This window comes from Oncorhynchus keta, chromosome 5 (genome assembly GCF_023373465.1).
Source record: "Oncorhynchus keta strain PuntledgeMale-10-30-2019 chromosome 5, Oket_V2, whole genome shotgun sequence".
Lineage (NCBI taxonomy): Eukaryota > Metazoa > Chordata > Actinopteri > Salmoniformes > Salmonidae > Oncorhynchus > Oncorhynchus keta.
The window spans coordinates 1,903,936-1,926,414 of NC_068425.1; the positions used below are offsets into that span (position 1 = coordinate 1,903,936).

The following is a 22,479-nucleotide window of genomic DNA, read 5'->3' on the forward strand; positions in this document are numbered from 1 at the left end:
CAACGTCTCAGCCACAGGTCACGTAAGCTCACAGAACAGGACCGCCAAGTGCTGAAGCGCGTAAAAAAGTGTCTGTCCTCGGTTGCAACACTCACTACAGAGCTCCAAACCATACAGAAATGGTTTGTTGAGATCGGTGTGGAAGAACTTGACTGACCTGCACAGAGCCCTGACCTCAACCCCATCGAACACCTTTGAGATGAACTGGAACGCCGACTGCGAGCCAGGCCTAATCGCCCAACATCAGTGCCCGACCTCACTAATGCTCCTGTGGCTGAGTTGAAGCAGCAATGTTCCAACATCTCTAGTGGAAAGCCTTCCCAGAAGAGTGGAGGCTGTTATAGCAGTAAAGGGGGAACCAACTCCATATTAATGACCATGATCTTGGCATGAGATGTTTGGTCATGTAGTGTATGTTGACCTGAAATTGTCTGAAAAAATACAGAGGAATGAAACAGCTCAGATTGGGCAGGAGGGGATATAAGAAAATGGGTAGGAGTTCAGAGGTACATACTGACCCAAGAGAAAGGAATATAAAAGAAGAAGAAGAGACAGAAGAAAGGAAAGAAATCTGTAAAAGGAGATGCTGTGTATGAGTGAGTCCCCAGCAAACCAAAATTGGTTATTTGAAAGTTCCCAGAACATTCGTTACGTTGAGGCAAATGTTCTCATATCAGAAACGGTCCAGTTGTGCGGATGATTATACAATGTTTGTCTAAAACATTCGCCTGATGTCGCATGAACGTTCCCTCTCACATTTAGTTGCGGCAGTATGTTCTAAAGACATAACTGCTACATTGTGTTATTACACGAACTGGAAACCTATTGGGAATGTTTGGTGGTAGTGATTACAGATTACGGAACGTTTTAGTGCATGAGAACATTCCAAGGATATTTCATTTAAAACATTTGAAGGAAGACAGAAATAATTTTGCTATGAAAAACATTATTTCAATGCTTTTGGTATGTTATCATCCTAATGTTAGATCAAATCTTAACTAGAACTTAATGGGAATCTTAGCTAATGTCCCGGCAATGTTCCCGGTTACATCAGTTTAAAAGTCTGTGCCTGTGAAGTTTCTGATCCGATCAAGTTCATATTTTATTCTGCGTGAAAATGCTGACAAAACATATTCTCTCTGACAGCCCCAGAAGAGTTTCAGAGGATTTTTGAACCCTATTGATTCTTTTTTCCTATCCAAGGCAGACACGGTGACAGTGCAGTACAGCAGGAATGGTTTATTTCAATTTCAACGTGAGAAACCATAGGCATTTTACACTACAGCAAATGTTGGAGGGGGAAGGAAGTCTATACGCAGAGGAATGAATGACAACATGTCGGACGAGGAAAAAGCATGTTACTCAAAAGTGGTGATACCCTTTCACCATCACATGACACCTGCACAATAACTGCTCCCACATCATTGATTACAATCACCATGGACCTGTTATTCCCTCTCCAGTCCAATTGTGATATCTGAACATAAGTGGGGTTATCTCCAGGAGAGGAACCAGAGTGGGAAAATATAGGATATGGAAGCTAAACAACACTACGATTGCCAAGGAATCTGAGGACTCTGTTCTCTGCTTCTTGTCCTTTTTCTAGTGTTTTTTTTATTGACATTTTCTTCTCAGGGAATGTACCTGGCTAAACAGTGATTCTAAGAGCTGTGTTTTGGTGGGTGATGCTACCGTATACAGTACATTCAGACGAGCGCTACACATAGTGACAGATGAGGTGGGGTGCAGACATACGCTCCAAAGTAAAGTGCTTTCAGGTAAATGGAGGAAAGGTGCTATATCAGTGGTGTAAAGTAACTAAGCAAAAAATACTTTGAAGTACTACTTAAGTATTTTTTTTTGGGGGTGTCGGTACTTTATTCTTGATATTTTATACAACTTTTACTTTTACTCCACCACATTCCTAAATAAAATCTGTAGTTTTTGACTCCCATACATTTTCCCTGACACCCAAAAGTACTTGTTACATTTCGAATGCTAATTCAATTCACACACTTATCAAGAAAACACGTGGTCATCCCTACAGCTTCTGATCTGGTGGACTAATTAAACACAAATGCTTCGTTTGTCAATTATGTCTGACTGTTGGAGTGTGTCCCTGGCTATCCATAAATAAATACAAATCAATTGTTCAGTCTGGTTTGCTTAATATAAGGAATTTGAAAGGATTTATAACATTTACCTTTAATTTTGACACTTAAGTGTATTTTTAGCATTGTATTTGACTTTTGATACTTGATAAACCAGATACTTTTTACTGGGTGACTCACTTCAGTCATTTTCAAGGTATCTTCACTTTTACTCAAGTATGACAATTGGGTACTTTTTCCACAACTGTGCTATATAAATACAAACCAACCTCGATCTCTCTTACTCTTTCTGTCTCTTCACCATCCTATGCTGTAAATTCTTGTAATCACCCTCCCATCTCTCACTTTTATTTTCTAACCTCCCTACTTTTCCCTCTCTTCCTCACTCTCCCCCTCTGATTCCACCTCTTCCACAGTGCTCCCCCTCATCTGACCACACAGGGGCTCCAGTCCCCCCCCTGTCATCACTCCCACGGGTTGGATGATCTTGTCCCTGAGAGAGACAGAGGGAGAAAGAGAGAAATTGGAAACATCCATCTATTTCACACACATGGATAGTCACTAGCTGAAACATATATGTACTCACAGACACACACACACACACACACACACACACACACACACACACACACACACACACACACACACACACACACACACACACACACACACACACACACACACACACACACACACACACACACACACAAATACACACACCGTGAGAGCCTGTTGAACAGGCTGATGAGTCTTAGTGCCTCCTGCTCTTTCTCCCGCTCTGTCATTCCCTCCATGGGGTCTGGCTGCTCCTCCTCCACCCTCCCCGTCACTGGGTTGATGCGCCCCTTAGCTTCCCTGTGGAACACAGTTACAAACACCTCCCTTGTAAATACTGTCCACTCCTAACCATCTACAATTGCTTCTGTTGCATGCTCCGATTTATGCCGTTTTGATAGTTCCAAGTCAAATCTATCAGTCAGAGTAATGCGACACAAGCCTAAAGATGCATTGTGTCCCTCCCTATACAGTATTACAAAGTGTTGTGTTTGTGACATTATCAATGGTTGTTTTACACACCTGTATTCCTCTGTGTCAGAGTCTGAGTCGCTAGAGTACTGGGCGTGGGTCACCTGACCTCCACTCAGCAAGCCCCTCGCTGCCAGCAAACCTGCTGCGTTACCGTAGCCTGTGTACTTCACAAAACGACTCACTGAGAGACAGACAGAGAGGGAGAAACATAAGATGGCAACATCCATCTATTTCACACACTTGGATTGTCACTAACTGAAACGGAGATGAAGCGTGGGGGGGGTGGTTAGATATGAGTTACTACATGTGCTATGAGGGGTTAGTAAGTATGCTGTGATACGATTGGGTCCTTCTAACCAAGAGTTACTTGGAAATGAGGAGCGAGTAAGTGTGACAGGTGTGTGATATGATGTGGGCACCGTTCTCTTTGCAGAGCACGAAGAGGAGCTCGGCAGCACAGTGCTTGATGTCCGTGTCCATGTGGGTCATCAGGCGCACCAGACGTCCCCTCACTGTGGCCCCCTGCTCCGGCCTCAAGGCCACGTCCCTCAGAGGGGGGAGGATCTGTAGCGGTGGACAGAGGCAGAGGCAGGTGTTAGTGCTGGGTGGGAGCAGAAACCTGCTCAACCAGTTAGCTGCTATCCAGAACCCATGTAGGGAGGGGAAAGACAGAGGCCCCAATATCACAAGTCGAAGCAGGCTTCTCCAACACAACAATGTAAACTGAACATCAGACTAACATTATCATGCTGTATTAAAGCCACAATAATCAGTTGGAGTTTCAGCCCAACAGTTGAGAACAGTACCTGTTGTCTGAGGTAGTGGCGTGTCTCGCGGTGCGCGCGGCAGCTCTCAGTCAACAGATTCAGGACTGGAGTCAGTTTCTCCTTCAACTTCTGACCCTTCATAACAAATTCATAGGTGATTTTGTCAGCTTATGACCCTTTATACACACCCGGTATGCTTCCATAGCTATGCTCTATTGAGATGCAACCCTCCACTGTACACCATGGGGAAGCAAGCAGCATCCTCATATGAGATACAGTGCCTTGCGAAAGTATTCGGCCCCCTTGAACTTTGCGACCTTTTGCCACATTTCAGGCTTCAAACATAAAGATATAAAACTGTATTTTTTTTGTGAAGAATCAACAACAAGTGGGACACAATCATGAAGTGGAACGACATTTATTGGATATTTCAAACTTTTTTAACAAATCAAAAACTGAAAAATTGGGCGTGCAAAATTATTCAGCCCCTTTACTTTCAGTGCAGCAAACTCTCTCCAGAAGTTCAGTGAGGATCTCTGAATGATCCAATGTTGACCTAAATGATTAATGATGATAAATACAATCCACCTGTGTGTAATCAAGTCTCTGTATAAATGCACCTGCACTTTGATAGTCTCAGAGGTCCGTTAAAAGCGCAGAGAGCATCATGAAGAACAAGGAACACACCAGGCAGGTCCGAGATACTGTTGTGAAGAAGTTTAAAGCCGGATTTGGATACAAAAGATTTCCCAAGCTTTAAACATCCCAAGGAGCACTGTGCAAGCGATAATATTGAAATGGAAGGAGTATCAGACCACTGCAAATCTACCAAGACCTGGCCGTCCCTCTAAACTTTCAGCTCATACAAGGAGAAGACTGATCAGAGATGCAGCCAAGAGGCCCATGATCACTCTGGATGAACTGCAGAGATCTACAGCTGAGGTGGGAGACTCTGTCCATAGGACAACAATCAGTCGTATATTGCACAAATCTGGCCTTTATGGAAGAGTGGCAAGAAGAAAGCCATTTCTTAAAGATATCCATAAAAAGTGTTGTTTAAAGTTTGCCACAAGCCACCTGGGAGACACACCAAACATGTGGAAGAAGGTGCTCTGGTCAGATGAAACCAAAATGGAACTTTTTGGCAACAATGCAAAACGTTATGTTTGGCGTAAAAGCAACACAGCTCATCACCCTGAACACACCATCCCCACTGTCAAACATGGTGGTGGCAGCATCATGGTTTGGGCCTGCTTTTCTTCAGCAGGGACAGGGAAGATGGTTAAAAATGATGGGAAGATGGATGGAGCCAAATACAGGACCATTCTGGAAGAAAACCTGATGGAGTCTGCAAAAGACCTGAGACTGGGACAGAGATTTGTCTTCCAACAAGACAATGATCCAAAACATAAAGCAAAATCTACAATGGAATGGTTCAAAAATAAACATATCCAGGTGTTAGAATGGCCAAGTCAAAGTCCAGACCTGAATCCAATCGAGAATCTGTGGAAAGAACTGAAAACTGCTGTTCACAAATGCTCTCCATCCAACCTCACTGAGCTCAAACATTTCAGTGTCTCGATGTGCAAAACTGATAGAGACATACCCCAAGCGACTTACAGCTGTAATCGCAGCAAAAGGTGGCGCTACAAAGTATTAACTTAAGGGGGCTGAATAATTTTGCATGCCCAATTTTTCAGTTTTTGATTTGTTAAAAAAGTTTGAAATATCCAATAAATGTCATTCCACTTCATGATTGTGTCCCATTTGTTGTTGATTCTTCACAAAAAAATACAGTTTTATATCTTTATGTTTGAAGCCTGAAATGTGGCAAAAGGTCGCAAAGTTCAAGGGGGCCGAATACTTTCGCAAGGCACTGTAGGTGCCTCCTTTCCTCCCTCCTTTCCTCCCCACTTTCCTCTCTCTCTCAGTCCCTTCCTCCCTCTTCCTCTGCCTCACCCTGTCCAGGCGTCTCTCCATGAAGGTGAGTAGGGTGTGGACAGTGTCCATGTTGACCCCTTCCCACTCCTGTGAACCCTCCGTCAGACGCACAGACAGCAGCACGTCCAGACATTGTAGGGGTAGGGCAGAGAGCACATTCACTGTGTGCCTATGGAGGGTTATAGGTTAAATGTCAGGGGTTAAGGGTCAGGGATCAGAGGTAAGGAGACATGGGGCAAACCTGAAATGGCCCCCATTTCAAAATGATTCAGAACATATCTTTTCTACTTCGCCGTGAAAAAGTAAACATTTTGACAACACCTAGAATGGCCACCATTACTTTCAAAATAAAGATGCAAATACAAATGCATGGATATACAAGAGAAGAGGGGACAGCAGAAGCCCTCGTGCATACCCCTGTATCTCCTCAGTGAGTTCTTCTCCGTCACAGGTCAGCAGCAGGCAGTGACGTAGCACTGCAGCCAGGCGGCGATAGAGAGCTGCATCCTCCTGAGAGGGACACAAAGAAAAGAGGGGACTTTAAAAAGGCCTCCTGGCCACAGATCTAGGATCAGTTTAAACTAACCCCCAGTCTTGGCTTAAAAAGTACTGGATTAGTATTTTGAGATATCTCCTAGCTACCTACTCTTACCTACTCACAAACTAAAAGCCAAGGATGCCCCATAGAAGACGGACAAGGTACAGATATTGGAATAGATCATGCTATTTGGGACAAAGCCACATTTGAATTCTATGGGACTCTCCTCCACCCACCTCGTCTGGCTCCTGTCTGTGGAAGCTGTATGTGATGTTGAACAGGGTCTTGAGGATCTCCACAGCTCGCTGTGACACCTCCTTAGAGACAGGGGGCGCACTGTGGTCACTCAGCACCTCGTACTCTTCCCCCCACCGCGCAGACAGACACTGCTCCAGAGCTGCAGTCAGCATGGACACCCCTCGCTCCTGACAAAGAGAGACAGGGGGATATGGAGAGAGAGAGAGAGAAAAGAAAAAGAGATGGAGAGATGGCAGGAGAGAGAGGGGCATACAGTAGACCTACCCATCCCAAATCATTAGCAGGAAAACCACAATTCCATCCTCCTCTAGGCTGTTACCTGCTGCAGTTGCACCCTGAGCTCTGGTCTCAGAGCCGTCAGCAGGAAGAGCAGCCGTAGTTCATAAAACTGACCACTGGGAATAGCTTTGGCACTGATCCCCTGCTTCAGCTTGTCAGATAGACCAGAGAGCAGTCTGAGAGAGAGAGAGAAAGAGAGAGAGAGAGAGAGAGAGAGAGAGAGAGAGAGAGAGAGAGAGAGAGAGAGAGAGAGAGGAGAGAGAGAGAGCGAGAGAGAGCGAGCGAGAGCGAGAGAGCGAGAGAGATGAGGGAAGTGATGCCATACTAGATATAGTTTTTGCTGTACTCCAACAGTTGCTCTCCCTCACCTCAGAGCGCTGACCCTCTCTTGCGCCCTTTGACTGTTGTAGATTATATTACAAAGGGCTTTCAGGGCCTCCCTCCTCCCCACCTGGTCATCTTCCTCTTTATCTTCTTTGTCCTCCTCTTCATCCATCTCTTCCCGGGCATCCTTCTTTCCACGCACCAGAGCTCCATGACCCGGAGAGCAGTGGTGCTCGGCAGTGCAGGTTTCCGTGGAGACAGAGCGCAGGTTGTCATGGCAGGTTTCTGTACTGAGAGTGCAGCAGGGGTCCCTGGTCACTGATGGCGATGTCGTTGCTCCACCTTGGCTGTTGTTGGCCGTATCCAGCGCTGGACAGGTCTGAGTGGAAGCCTGGGCCAAGGAGTGCTGGGTCGGGCTAGCACCGACAACGTTAGCATCCACATTGCTAACTGCTAACAAGCTAGCATTAGCATTAGCGCCCATACTGCACTCACTGGCCTCTGTGTCGCTCTGTTTACAGGCATCCGAACTGACGTCACCGAGGACATAGCCGTAATCTTCTCTCTCGGCATCATGACCTTCCTCCTCGTCTTCCTCCTGGCCTTCGGGGATGGGCAGGGAGGTTATGCCGCCCAGGTGGGCTAGGGTGAGGAGGGCGGTGTCGGTCACCAGGGGCGCCAGAGCCTGCCGGTCGCGGGACAGGATACGTAGCGTACGCAGGGTCACTCTCAGAACCCCCGGCTGGAGCTGGGTACGGATAAACCACACCAGGGCTGCAGCCAGCCTCTGGGGAGAGGAGAGGAGAATTCAGTTTAACTGAAAAGAGCAACAGGTAGAAATAGAGAACTCCATGCACACACACACACCCTGACTCACCCGTCTGAGAAGGAGATCCTGGTCCTCAGCGTCATCTGAGTCTGAGTTGAAATCAGAGTCCGAGTCGGGAACAAAGTCCCTCATTTTGTTCTTCCTGAACTGGTGAGGGTTAATGGGGGGAGTAGGTTGAGTCATTACACACAACAATTAGCTTTGGAGTACACACACATACACACACACTTGCGTAGGCACACACACACACACACACACACACACACACACACACACACACACACACACACACACACACACACACACACACACACACACACACACACACACACACACACACACACACACACAGGCACGCACTTACACACACCCACCCACATACACCCACTAATGAAACACTGCGCTGAATGGAGATTAGTGTAATGTAGAGTAAGGACCTGTCAGCTCAGCTTCGCCCTCCCTCTCTCTTCCCTTTTCTCCCTATTCTTTTCTCTCGGTCTCTCTCTCCCCCCTGTAGTCCTATCTCTCTCTCTTTCTGATGGTGTAATGAGTTAGTCTTTTTTACCTCATCCAGCTCTTTTTGCTGCAGTCATTTGCACAGCCATTATAGTAGAGCCATTATAGGTGGAAGAAAGAAGACATCGAAATGATGAATAATGACATCATTAACATTATGAAGAGATACGACAGAGAGAGAAGAGAGGAGCTGAAGGGGATGACAGAAGAGGGGGAAAGAAGGGGATGATTACTGTAGGGGAGGGAGGTGGAAAAGAACCATCCCACTGGACAAAAACTGGTTGAATCAACATTGTTTCTACTTCAATAAAAAAAAAAATATTCAATGTGATAATGTTGAATCAACATGGAAAACTGATTGGATTTTCAGGAAGTCATCAACATAAGGGAATTTTGTATTCTCTTTCACCCAACTCAATGACATGGTGAACTTTTTTCTTGATGTCACATTCAATTCACGTTATTTGACAACACAACCAAATGTAAATCTAAACTGGAAATTGAAATGACGTCTGTGCCCAGTTGGAAGTGAGAAAGAGAGAGAAAGAAAGAAGGAAAGAAAGAAAAAAAGAGGACATGAGATAGATAGGACAGCGAGACAGGGAGGGGAGGAGAAGGACAGGGATGGAGTGTGAGCGAAGGAGAGAGATAAAGATGAGTGGCGGGGGATGAGCAGGATTTTGTCTAATTACATGGTTAATCTGAGCCTCTGGTGGCCTGACACTGAGAGGGCAGGGACAGGCCAGGGGAATAGACAGAGAGAGAGAGAGAGAGAGAGATGGGAAAGGACAGAGGGCGAAAGAAATAGAAATGAAGGGATGATGGAAGAATGAAATATAGAGGCAGCGGAGAAACGATGCAAAGGAATGACAGAAATAAAGAGTAGTTCAAGTCTTTTCCTCATCCTCACCTTTCTTCTTTCCCTCTCCTCAATATTGAAGAAGAAGCATTCAGCATACTGGGGAGAAGATATGTGGGAGGGAGGGAGAAAGAGAATTGGAAAGAGAAAGAGAAGGAGAGGGTATAAGAAAACAGTCAAGGATACATGGTGCAGTCATGGAGAATTGTAGTCATGGAAACAGACAGCCACACGGTGTGGTAGTCATGGTTACAGACAGCTGTTTACAGTAGTGTGGTAGTCATAGTAACACAGGCAGTGTAGTACCTGAGTGTTGTAGTGGTCCAGGTGTATCTGGACACTGTCCTGGTCTCCTTGTTTGATGCACTGAATGATCCTCTCCAAGTCCATATCCATATCCATATCCATGCTTTCACACACACACACACACACACACACACACACACACACACACACACACACACACACACACACACACACACACACACACACACACACACACACACACACACACACACACACACACACACACACACACACACACACACACACACACACACACACAATTACAATGCAGAGTGATCAAAGCATTACTTTTCATCCTAACGTACAATATTCAATAATAACACCGTCAGTCATGCTATAGTAGCACACATTCTACCTACATCTACACCCCACAAACCTGGTGTCCCTACAATGGCAGGATACAGACAGCAACCTTGGTCTTGTCTCTTTGTCTCCCTGTGTTTCTCTGTGCAGTTTCTGTCTCCTAAACCCCTGTATGTAATCTAATCTAATCTCCCTCACCTCTTTCTCTCTCTCTCCCCCTCTCTCTCTTTTCACAGTGCAATGGGCCATGGATTATATTGTGAACAGTGACTAGTAAATGGACAGAGATAGACAGCAAAATAAGGAATGTTTCGAAGATTAGAAATAGGAACAATACAGAGAAGATAGCCTGGTAGTGAAAGGAAAGTAACAGCATGAGGAAATGAAGAGATGCTTCACAAATGAGAATGTTTGAATATTTTATCTTCCTCATAGACAGGCAGACAGACAAACAGACAGACATGCAATGAGAGACAGGCAGGCAGACTTTTGGGAGAGTAAGTGGTCACCATCAAAGAGATAGAGGGAAGACAGAGAAAAAGAGAAAAGACAAAAAAAATGAGAGGAGTGCATGTTGACATACCTGTTAAAGAATGGCGAAGATGAAAAGAGAGTTGTGGAAAGAGGGAGTTGGAGAGATGAAAGCCTGTGAGCCTATTTACTAATAAGGGTAATTAACAAATGCATGGATAGGTGGAGGGAGGGATGAGGGGAAATATAAATGCTCTTAGTGAAAAGGACAGATCTTAGTGATCTGTCCTTTTTCAGCCATCTATTTCCTGTGTTTGAGTGGCGCAAAATCCACTTCTCACTTAAACCTTGATAGATCGCTTGCTTTCATTTTAGTCCTGTGAGTCTGATACTCGTGCATGTGCCTGTCGTTTTTTTCTGTTAACTAATACGACCGTGGAAATCTTTCCGTTGCATCCAAAAACGCTAATCCTTCATTGAGGATTTAACACATCTTCTTGAGACTTACATTAGAACGACAGAGAAGAACGTATGTCGGTAAAGTGCATTTTACCATGACACAAATATGTGTAGAGGTGCAAACAGCGATTTGCAAGGAAGGAGGGAGAGAGAGAGAGAAATGTCCCTTTTCTTTTGGAACGTTTGTGAGTGTAATGTTTCTTTTTTTATTGATTATTTTGTTTATTATCCATTTCACTTGCTTGGGCAATGTAAAAATACGATTCCCATGCCAATAAAACCCTTTGCATTTAATTTCATTGAGAGAGAGAGAGCAGGAGCTCTTGGAAGTGGAACCTGTGTCTTCTAACCAATCAGATTAGGTTTTAATAGACCAGTTTGGCTACTCTAATCTGGTTGGTTACAGCTCACATGGGCGTGTGGTCTGGCGCAACCACCTGTCAATCGAGACGCGCGTTACCAGGTTACCACTTGCGCAATGTCCACCAAAGTGCAGCTGTTACTTGTCATGGCGGTAAGTTTAAATGTCTTTCTTATATGGCTAGTTAGCCAGCTTTTTTGCCCTTTGTAAAACTTTTTTGGAAGCTATTGTCCAAGTCTCCCTCTCCTTGCTTGCACATCTCTGTTTGCCCAAATATACATATTTTTTCTCATGGTAGAGCGCAAAGCACTGCATTGCTCGCAAATATTGGCCTTGTTCAAGAGGATCAAAACCGCATTATAAATGGGTGGTTCCAGCCCTGAAAGCTGACAGCTGTGGTATATCAGACTATATACTAACCGATTGCTGCAGCTGTACATAATCTATTGGTAAATAGCCCACCCATTTTCACCTACCTCATCCCCGCAGTTTTTATTTATTTACTTTTCTGCTCTTTTGCACACCAATATCTCTACCTGTACATGATCATCTGATCGTTTATCACTCCAGTGTTAATCTGCAATATTGTAATTATTCGCCTACCTCATGCCTTTTGCACACATTGTATATAGACTCCCCTTTTTTTCTACTGTGTTATTGACTTGTTAATTGTTTACTCCATGTGTAACTCTGTTGTCTGTTCGCACTGTTATGCTTTATCTTGGCCAGGTCGCAGTTGCAAATGAGAACTTGTTCTCAACTAGCCTACCTGGTTAAATAAAGGTGAAATAAAAAAATAAAAAAATACCACGTATGACAAAACATTTATTTGTACTGCTCTACGTTGGTAACCAGTTTATAATGGCAATAAGGCACCTTGGGGGGTTGTGATATATGGCCAATATGCCACTGCTCAGGGCTGTATCCAGGCACTCCGCGTTGCGTTGTGCCTAAGAACAGTCCTTAGCTGTGGTATATTGAATTATTATTTAATTTTTTATTTAACCTTTATATAACTAAACAAGTCAGTTAAGAACAAATTATTTTTTTTACAATGACGGCCTACCCCGGCCAAACCCGGGTGACCCTGGGCCAATCGCGGCCGGATGTGATGCAGCCTGGATTCGAACCAGGGACTGCAGTGACTCCTCTTGCACTGAGATGCAGTACCTTAGACCACTGTGACTTAGACCGCTGCGACACTTGGGAGAAGAAAAAATATATATAATAACAAAAAAATAATATTGGCGATGTACCACAACCCCTCTTGCCTTATTACTTAATTATACAATGGGGGGTTCTAATCCTGAATGCTGATTGGTTACCACAGGCTAAATCTTTGATGCTAAAATCCCTATTTTAGAATTTTTTGCAAATGTTTTAAAAATAACAAAGTGAAGTACCTTATTTACATAAGTTTTCAGACCCTTTGCTATGAGACTCAAAATTGAGTTCAGGTGCATCCTGTTTTCATTGATCATCCTTGAGATGTTTATACAACTTGATTGGAGTCCACAAGTGGTAAATTTAATTAATTGGACATGATTTGGAAAGGACACAGCTGTCTATATAAGGTCCCACAGCTGACAGTAGCTATGGAGCTCCGAGACAGGATTGTGTCGAGGCACAAATCTGGGGACGAGTACCAAAAACATTCTGCAGCATTCAAGGTCCCCAAGAACATCATTCTTAAATGTAAAAAGTTTGGAACCACCAAGACTCTTCCTAGAGCTGGCCGCCTGGCCAAACTGAGCATTCAGGAGAGAGGAGCCTTGGTTAGGAAGGTGACCAAGAACCCGATGGTCACTCTGACAGAGATCCAGTGTTCCTCTGTGGAGATGGGAGAAGGACAACCATCTCTGCAGCAGTCCATCAATCGGTCCGTTATGGTAGATTGGCCAGACTGCTTGGAGTTTGCCAAAAGTCACCTAAAGGACTCTCATGATTAACAAGATTCTCTGGTCTGATGAAACAAAGATGAAACTCTTTGGCCTGAATTCCAAGTGTCACGTCTGGAGGAAACCAGGCACCAATCCTTAAGGTGAAGCATGGTGGCTGCAGCATCACGCTGTGGAGATGTTGTTCAGCGGCAAAGACTGAGAGACTAGTCAGGATCGAGGGAAAGATGAACGGAGCAAAGAACAGAGAGATCCTTGATGAAAACCTGCTCCAGAGCGCTCAGGACCTCAGACTGGGGCGAAGGTTCACCGTTCAACAGGACAACGACCCTAAGCACACAGCCAAGACAACGCAGGAGTGGCTTTGGGACATGTCTCTGAATGTCCTTGAGTGGCCCAGCCAGAGCCCCGACTTGTATATGATATGATAACGAACATGGGAAAACAGCGGCCCCCTATGAGCAGAACACATTTTATGGAAAGGTTTTATGTCTAGTTCCTTGTTTAGACCTCTTGGAGACAGTGTTGAAGAAATGTATCCAAAAGGACTCTAGTCTCAGGAGGAAATTGTCGATAATTGTCGATTTTGCTGTTGATTTGAAACCTAATTTCCTGCTTACTTAAAGGCAGATGTGGAAAAGGCATAATGGGGAGGATACTACATGAATTGCTACACCAATTGGCCTACTTTTCTGAAATGTATACCTACCACCTTTCAGAGTGGCTGAAAATCAATGATATGGAGTCTTATTCAACCATTTTAGATGAACTTGTGTGGAAAAAGGACTGGTGAGGTGAAATATACTTCTCCCATGGGCAAAGAAACTCAAAAGGGGTGATGATATTAATTACAATAATTTTGATCCGAATGTGCAAATTGTCCAAACAGATACGCAAGGTAGATGGATGATTTTTGTATGTAATTGGACCATTAACAGACATGGCTCCAGTGGTGATTTCAGCATGCAAAAAAAAAAAAGAATGTGGGATGCATGCCAGCAAAGCCACTACACAACACTAAACAATACATTAATTGCACTATAACGGTGACAAACGGTGCCCACAAACTGTTATGGCCTAAATAAATCTGTCCCAACAGCAGAGTCCCAACACCTTACCACTACTACACCTTGGTATCAGCGAAGCCTTGTCTGGCAGTGAAACAGTTCATTCAGCCTCATTTACTGCCTTTTAAAAACAGCTGATGTGGCTGACTTGCTTAAACAACTGTGATTTCTACTGACATTTGAGATGTACAAATTATGGCATAAGGGGACGACGAGCGGATGAGTCAATCCGTAATTTTCGATTAGGCATAAATGAGCGAGATAAGATGAACATAGTCAATATAACTATTTGTTCAGCACTTTTGAAATGTACAGCAACAGAATTCAGAACTCTGAATTCTTACAGTGTTCTCCCTGTACACCAAGTCAGAACCGTTCGTATGATAAATAAAGGGGGCATATAAGCAGACCATGAAAGCTCTTACAATATTCGATGATTACATTTCTCAAAAACAGGAAGGCTAGATGTGCACCACCAAGTCAGAACAGTAGGCGAAATGAAGAGGTGAAAATAGACCAAATTATTAGGGTGAGGCACAAGGGCTACTAACGGCTTACTACACAACATGCACTTAGTATTATTTGCTTAGCTACAGTATACATATCTCCCTGGCATATTTCATAATTTATGCAGCAGCATACAAGACATTTTTGGACTCACCTTGAACAGGAAAGTGGTGCGGTGGTCTTTCGTGGACAAATTTTGTCATCCAACTTTGTCATCAAAGTCTGGCATTCTCTGGATTGATGGTGCTTTCAAGACAACTGGGAACTCTGGGGTAAAAAAATAGAATCGTGATGACGTCAAGTGATCTTCAGCTCATAGATCTAGAAAGAGGCCCGAGTCCCAAATGTACAATTCCAAGTTGGATGAAAAGTTCAACATACATATTTTCCCAGTCGTAGCTCGGTTTTTACAGAGTTCCCAGTTGTTTTGAACTCACCAAAGTCAGATTTTGCACTTCCGAGTTAACAGTTGTCTCGAGTGCGGCACAAATCATGCTTCATTGACAGCATGGCCAATGTTTGTCACCGATCCCCCCGGCGCTGCTGCTCATGCTGTTCACCAGTCCAGGAGGTCTACGTCACCGGCTTTCTAGGCTTCACTGAACGGGATTGAATATCATCAACCCCGGACTGTCTTCTCTAATAATTTCCCCTGATTAGCATGCTATATATGTGCCCTCTGTTCCCTCTGTCGGTTATTGTTCCCATGTCTGTTGGTCGTGTGAGTACCTATGCATTGGTGAAGCTCTTGTGCTGTGTGCTTTATCGGAGGACGCATGACTTCAAGTTCCTCGGACAGTCCAGTACATTACTGGGGCCGAGCTCCCTGCCATCCAGGACCTCAATATCAGGCTGTGTGCAAAGAAGCTCTGGATAATTGTCAAAGACCCCAACCAGCCAAGCTATAGACTGTCTATGCTGCCGCATGGCAAGAGGTATAGGTGCATCAAGTTTGACACCAACAGGCTCTTGAACAGCTTCTATCCCCAAGCAATACGACTGATAAATAGCTAACAAAATAGCTACATGGACCGAGTTTACCTGATCTTTATTGGCCTTTTATTTCATTATTTGCACTGTCTCTATGCACACTCACAGAGCCCTACACACTTGTACACACTGTCACTCCAACACACACACACAAACACTCATTTTCTCACTCACACATAATATGCACATACATTTATACGGACTTTACACACCCGCACACCCACTCACATGCAAGCTGCTGCTACTCTTTTTACATTATATTCTGTTGCCTAGTCACCTTACCATTATACCGATCTACCTCCGTCACTCCAGTATCCCTGCACAGTTACAGTTAGTATTGGAACTGACTTTTTAAATATTTCCTGTATATAGTATACTTACTTTATTGTGTATTTCTCATTTATTTTTCCCCCTATTTTTTTTCTAGTAACACATAGTTTTTGATTATTGCATTGTTGGGTTTTGAGTTTGCAAGGAAGACATTTCACTACATGTGCATGTGACATTAACAATGTCAAACTTGAAACTACACAAATTTACTGGCTAACTACAGTGACTTGGATGAAGCTACATCTCCAGTAGTCTTTCACTCTCTCTCAGCTTTGTTTGACAGTACAGTCTGTCACCACTATAGGCCATATGAAGATGTATTGTCACAGCATTGAATGGCCTTAATCTCCTGCACCTTGCTCTCTGCCCCTACTCATTTGGGCTGCTCAGTTATGCCACCTGCTGGATCATAAAATTACTGCTGCTGTAATTCATTTCATTAACACTCTTAAGGTCATACTGTTGATCACAACCATCAAAGCAACATTCGTAATTCAAATGAAGGGAATTTCATTAATTTTGAGATTTGCTCAGTACTTGAAGGATGTCATTTCTTGCAGATCCAGAGGCATCAGGCAGTCGGTCCTCTGTTATCCTGGTCAAATTATTTGTGGTAGAAAATTCCCATGACATTCTGATTCATAATTTAGCTTTATTGGGGAAATGGAACATTTGGGCCAGCATAAGTGCCCACTAAAATTCTAATGATAAAACACCATATGAGAGCTTTTGTAACTAAGCCCAAATTTTGTGTTGTACACTTTTGTAATTACTATATCCTATGGGAGCAGCCAGAGCAATTTGGATACTGAAGTTGAAAATAGGTCTTAAAATATAACTGAGTTTCCAGACCAGGGGCACAAATGAGCGAGATTTACAAAAAAAAAGACCAGATATTGGTACACGTTGTTGAAATTAGGACAGGAAACCAACTGGAAAATGGGCTTTATGCTTCAAGTTACCCTTTGAAATGTCATACTCTATACAAGTGTCATCTGTCAACCTTCAGTAAAAAAGCACACTTGAAGCGAATGTAAACGCGCAATATAACCGATTTAATTCAAGGAAAGTTGAACAAGAGTCAGTAAAGTTTAGGGATGAGGGGGATAAAGTCGTTAATGTCGTCTGACAGTCTAGGATTGGTGCCAACAGCAAACATCCCCTAGTATATCCTGGAGAGAAAGAGAGAGAGAGAGAACGTGGCAGTGAAGGGATCATTCAAATTATGTGAAAGGGACACAGCATTCTAACACACAGGTAACAAGTAAATAACCTGATGTGGACAACAAAATCAGAGGCAAACTACACTATACATTGCATTCGAAAAATATTCAGACCCCTTCCCTTTTTCCACATTTTGTTACATTACAGCCTTATTCTAAAATGGATGAAATAAATGTTTTTCCTCATCAATCTACACACAGACAAAGCAAAGCAAAAACAGGTTTTTAGAAAATGTTGCAAATGTATTACAAATTTAAAACATTTAAATAATACCTGTGGTAAATTCAATAGATTGAACATCATTTGGAAAAGCACACACCTGTCTATATAAGGTCCCACAGTTGACAGTGCATGTCAGAGCAAAAACTAAGCCATGAGGTTAAAGGAATTGTCTGTAGAGCTCCGAGACAGGATTATGTCGAGGCACAGACCTGAGGAAGGGTATCAAAAAATGTCTGCATCGTTGAAGGTGCCCAAGAACACAGTGGCATCCATCATTCTTAAATGGAAGAAGTTTGGAACCACCAAGACTCTTCCTAGAGCTGGCCGCCCGGCCAAACTGAGCAATCGGGGGAGAAGAGCCTTGGTCAGGGGGGTGACCAGGAACCCGATGGTGACTCTGACCAAGCTCCAGAGTTCCTCTGTGGAGATAGAAAAACCTCCCAAAAGGACAACCATCTCTGCAGCACTCCACCAATCAGGCCTTTATGGTAGAGTGGCCTCAGTAAAAGACATATGGAACGCAGACTGCAAGCCAGGCCTAATCGCCCAACATCAGTGACCGACCTCACTAATGCTCTTGTGGCTGAATGGAAGCAAGTCCCCGCAGTTATGTTCCAACATCTAGTTGAAAGCCGTCCCAGAAGAATGGAGGCTGTTATAGGAGCAAAAAGGGGACCAACTCCATATTAATTTCCATGATTTTGTAATGAGATGTTCGACGAGCAGGTTTCCATATACAGTTGGAGTCGGAAGTTTACATACACTTAGGTTGGAGTCATTAAAACTCGTTTTTCAACCACTCCACAAATTTCTTGTTAACAAACTATAGTTTTGGCAAGTCGGTTAGGACATCTACTTTGTGCATGACACAAGTCCATTCTGACCCACATTTCCAGTGGGTGAGAAGTTTACATACACTAAATTGACTGTGCCTTTAAACAGCTTGGAAAATTCCAGAAAAGGATGTCATGACTTTAGAAGCTTCTGATAGGCTAATTGAAATAATTTGAGTCAATTGGAGGTGTACCTGTGGATGTATTTCAATGCCTACCTTCAAACTCAGTGCCTCTTTGCTTGACATCATGGGAAAATCAAAAGAAATCAGCCAAGACCTCAGAAAAATAATTGTAGACCTTCACAAGTCTGGTTCATTCTTGGGAGTCATTTCCAAATGCCTGAAGGTACCACATTCATCTGTACAAACAATAGTACACAAGTATAAACACCATGGGACCACGCACCGTCATACCGATCAGGGAGGAGACGCGTTCTGTCTCCTTGAGATGAACGTACTTTGGTGCGAAAAGTGCAAATCAATCCCAGTACAACATCAAAGGACCTTGTGAAGATGCTGGAGGAAACAGGTACAAAAGTATCTATATCCATAGTAAAACAAGTTTTAAATTGACATAACATGAAAGGACGCTCGGCAAGGAAGAAGCCATAAAAAAGCCAGACTATGGTTTGCAACTGCATACGGGGTCTGATGAAACAAAAATAGAACTGTTTAACCATAATGACCATTGTTGTGTTTGGAGGAAAAAGGGGGAGGCTTGTAAACCGAATAACACCATCCCAACCGTGAAGCATGGGGGTGGCAGCATCATGTTGTGGGGGTGCTTTGCTGCAGGAGCGACTGGTGCACTTCACAAAATAGATGGCATCATGAGGCAGGAAAATTATGTGGATCTTGAAGCAACATCTCAAGACATCAGTCAGGAAGTTCAAGCTTTGTTGCAAATGGGTCTTCCAAATGGACAATGACCCCGAGAATACTTCCAAAGTTGAGGCAAAATGGCTTAAGGACAACAAAGTCAAGGTATTGGATTAGCCATCACAAAACCCTGACCTCAATCCTATAGAAAATTTGTGGGCAGAACTGAAAGAGTGTGCGAGCAAGGAGACCTACAAACCTGACTCAGTTACACCAGCTCTGTCAGGAGGAATGGGCCAAAATTCACCCAACTTATTGTGGGAAGCTTGTGGAAGACTACCCAACATCTTTGACTCAAATTAAACAATTTGAAGGCAATGCTACCAAATACTAATTGAGTGTATGTAAACTTCTGACCCACCGAGAATGTGATGAAAGAAATAAAAGCTTAAATATATCACTCTCTACTATTTTTCTGACATTTCAAATTCCTAAAATAAAGTGGTGATCCTAACTGACCTAAGACAGGGAATTTTTACTAGGATTAAATGTCAGGAATTGTGAAAAATTGCGATTAAATGTATTTGGCCAAGGTGCATGTAAACGTCCGACTTCAACTGTACTTTTGGTCCCGTAGTGTATGTGAAAGTGTCTAGGAGTCATCTATAGGTAATACCACACAGCATGAGAAAGAGACACACATTGAGGGCTTTCCTTGAAAGATGGAAAAGGAGAGGAGGATCTCAGCTGAGGTCCAAGAATTATGGTATGTTCTGTCCAGCTGTCCTTCAAACTGGCCTGTAGGTGCCATCAACTAGCAGAGAGAGCGAGAGAGAGAGAGCGAGAGAGATCAATTATCACTGTTAAGCATTCAATTTAAAAATAGTGTAATACTGTTCTGGAGTCAGATTGTCTCAGAAAAGTACTGTACAGCAGAGTTAGCGAGATATGCAAACTTACAGTCACGGGACAGGATTTTTTCTTCTCATCAGTGTGTTGTAGGAGGTCAATTAATATTTCCTATTACATAACCAGATAAAAAAAACGAGTAAAAGGTCATTCCTTGTTTATTTGAACTGTTTTGAGTTTTTATTGTCCAAAGGAAATATTAAATCATTACAAACGGAATAATGATTTGATTCTTCAAATGTTGTGATTTTAATGATTGGTTCTGGTTCAACCCTTGCACCTTACGTTTTGGCCAATTAATATCCTGACAACACATAAAATGATCAATGTTTGGTTCCTCATGTTTTTGATCTGCATTATGTAATCGAATAAACAGAAACATTATTTATTGATATTTTTTGTTTCTCGTTTCAATGATTTGATGATGGACACTCACTGTAGTGGGTCATGTCCTGAGTTCAAATTCTCCTTGGTCAGTTAGACAGTCACTTCCACCACTTTTACCACCAAGAGCACTAAACTGTAGCCTACGTAAATGTGGATAGGTTCAATAACTTGCCACCAATTACCACAAGTTTCAGTTTCTACTAGTTTAGAGCATGGGCAGGCAGATTAGACAACAACCATATGGGCAGGCAGCTGGCCATTTGTGATAAGCCTATATGCTACTTCAAATAATAACATATGATATAGAAACTGAGCTCTGTTTACAGTCCTATAGCGCACAAAATGTCATTTGAAACTATCTGATGCGCAACCGTGCGTAAAGACCAGAGCACGGTTCCCCATCCTATGGTTCTAAGATTAACTTAGCCTTAAGATGCTTTTGGGAAACCGGGCCCTAGGCTTCGTTTTCCTGAGCCTTAGTAGTGTTAAGATAATCGTTAGAACGGTCTTACGATGGATCTTTAGTAGGCCGAGGTGTTTCCCAGTCTTCGTTAGTAACGTGGCTCATAATACTGATGGTTTTCAGAAACAGCTGAGATTTAATGATGCTCCTACGAAGGTTCTAAACAGCTGAGATTTAATGATGCTCCTACGGAGGTTCTAAACAGCTGAGATTTAATGATGCTCCTACGAAGGTTCTAAACAGCTGAGATTTAATGATGCTCCTACGAAGGTTCTAAACAGCTGAGATTTAATGATGCTCCTACGGAGGTTCTAAACAGCTGAGATTTAATGATGCTCCTACGAAGGTTCTAAACAGCTGAGATTGAATGATGCTCCTACGAAGGTTCTAAACAGCTGAGATTTAATGATGCTCCTACGGAGGTTCTAAACAGCTGAGATTTAATGATGCTCCTACGAAGGTTCTAAACAGCTGAGATTTAATGATGCTCCTACGGAGGTTCTAAACAGCTGAGATTTAATGATGCTCCTACGGAGGTTCTAAACAGCTGAGATTTAAGGTTCGGAGGTTAAACAGCTGAGATTTAATGATGCTCCTACGGAGGTTCTAAACAGCTGAGATTTAATGATGCTCCTACGGAGGTTCTAAACAGCTGAGATTTAATGATGCTCCTACGGAGGTTCTAAACAGCTGAGATTTAATGATGCTCCTACGGAGGTTCTAAACAGCTGAGATTTAATGATGCTCCTACGGAGGTTCTAAACAGCTGAGATTTAATGATGCTCCTACGGAGGTTCTAAACAGCTGAGATTTAATGATGCTCCTACGGAGGTTCTAAACAGCTGAGATTTAATGATGCTCCTACGGAGGTTCTAAACAGCTGAGATTTAATGATGCTCCTACGGAGGTTCTAAACAGCTGAGATTTAATGATGCTCCTACGGAGGTTCTAAACAGCTGAGATTTAATGATGCTCCTACGGAGGTTCTAAACAGCTGAGATTTAATGATGCTCCTACGGAGGTTCTAAACAGCTGAGATTTAATGATGAGGTTCTAAACAGCTCCTACGGAGGTTCTAAACAGCTGAGATTTAATGATGCTCCTACGAAGGTTCTAAACAGCTGAGATTTAATGATGCTCCTACGAAGGTTCTAAACAGCTGAGATTTAATGAGGTTCTAAACAGCTGAGATTTAATGATGCTCCTACGGAGGTTCTAAACAGCTGAGATTTAATGATGCTCCTACGAAGGTTCTAAACAGCTGAGATTTAAGGAGGTTCTAAACAGCTGAGATTTAATGATGCTCCTACGGAGGTTCTAAACAGCTGAGATTTAATGATTTGCTCCTACGGAGGTTCTAAACAGCTGAGATTTAATGATGCTCCTACGGAGGTTCTAAACAGGTTTAAATGCTCCTACGGAGGTTCTAAACAGCTGAGATTTAATGATGCTCCTACGGAGGTTCTAAACAGCTGAG

The 22,479-nt window shown here is 43.2% G+C and overlaps 1 protein-coding gene across 3 annotated transcripts; it reads right to left on the reverse strand.

Moving 5' to 3' along the window:
* Positions 1–1,868: 1,868 nt before the first annotated feature.
* Positions 1,869–10,855, reverse strand: si:ch211-195b15.7 (synembryn-A). Of its 3 annotated transcripts, none has more exons than XM_052518364.1 (15): positions 10,644–10,855; positions 9,758–9,860; positions 9,503–9,550; positions 8,642–8,659; positions 8,125–8,223; positions 7,292–8,034; positions 6,964–7,099; positions 6,623–6,811; positions 6,264–6,358; positions 5,867–6,017; positions 3,947–4,042; positions 3,560–3,704; positions 3,189–3,321; positions 2,832–2,966; positions 1,869–2,604 (listed from the first exon to the last, which is right to left on the reverse strand). In XM_052518364.1, the coding sequence occupies exons 2-15, from the start codon at positions 9,857–9,859 to the stop codon at positions 2,475–2,477; spliced, it is 2,220 nt and encodes a 739-aa protein (XP_052374324.1). In that variant the 5' UTR covers position 9,860; positions 10,644–10,855; the 3' UTR covers positions 1,869–2,474. The 3 variants fall into 3 exon arrangements, with proteins under 3 accessions (XP_052374324.1, XP_052374323.1, XP_052374325.1); XM_052518363.1 differs by lacking the exon at positions 10,644–10,855 and adding an exon at positions 10,134–10,208; XM_052518365.1 differs by lacking the exons at positions 8,642–8,659; positions 10,644–10,855 and adding an exon at positions 10,134–10,208.
* Between the last annotated feature and the right edge of the window lie 11,624 nt (positions 10,856–22,479).

Coding starts and splice junctions, on each gene's coding strand:
- si:ch211-195b15.7 (XM_052518364.1), bottom strand. CDS start 9,859: ATGGATATGGATATGGATATGGACTTGGAGAGGATCATTCAGTGCATC. Junction 3,705..3,946: donor GCCACTACCTCAGACAACAG/GTACTGTTCTCA, acceptor CCACCGCTACAG/ATCCTCCCCCCTCTGAGGGA. Junction 2,967..3,188: donor TCTGACACAGAGGAATACAG/GTGTGTAAAACA, acceptor TGTGTTCCACAG/GGAAGCTAAGGGGCGCATCA.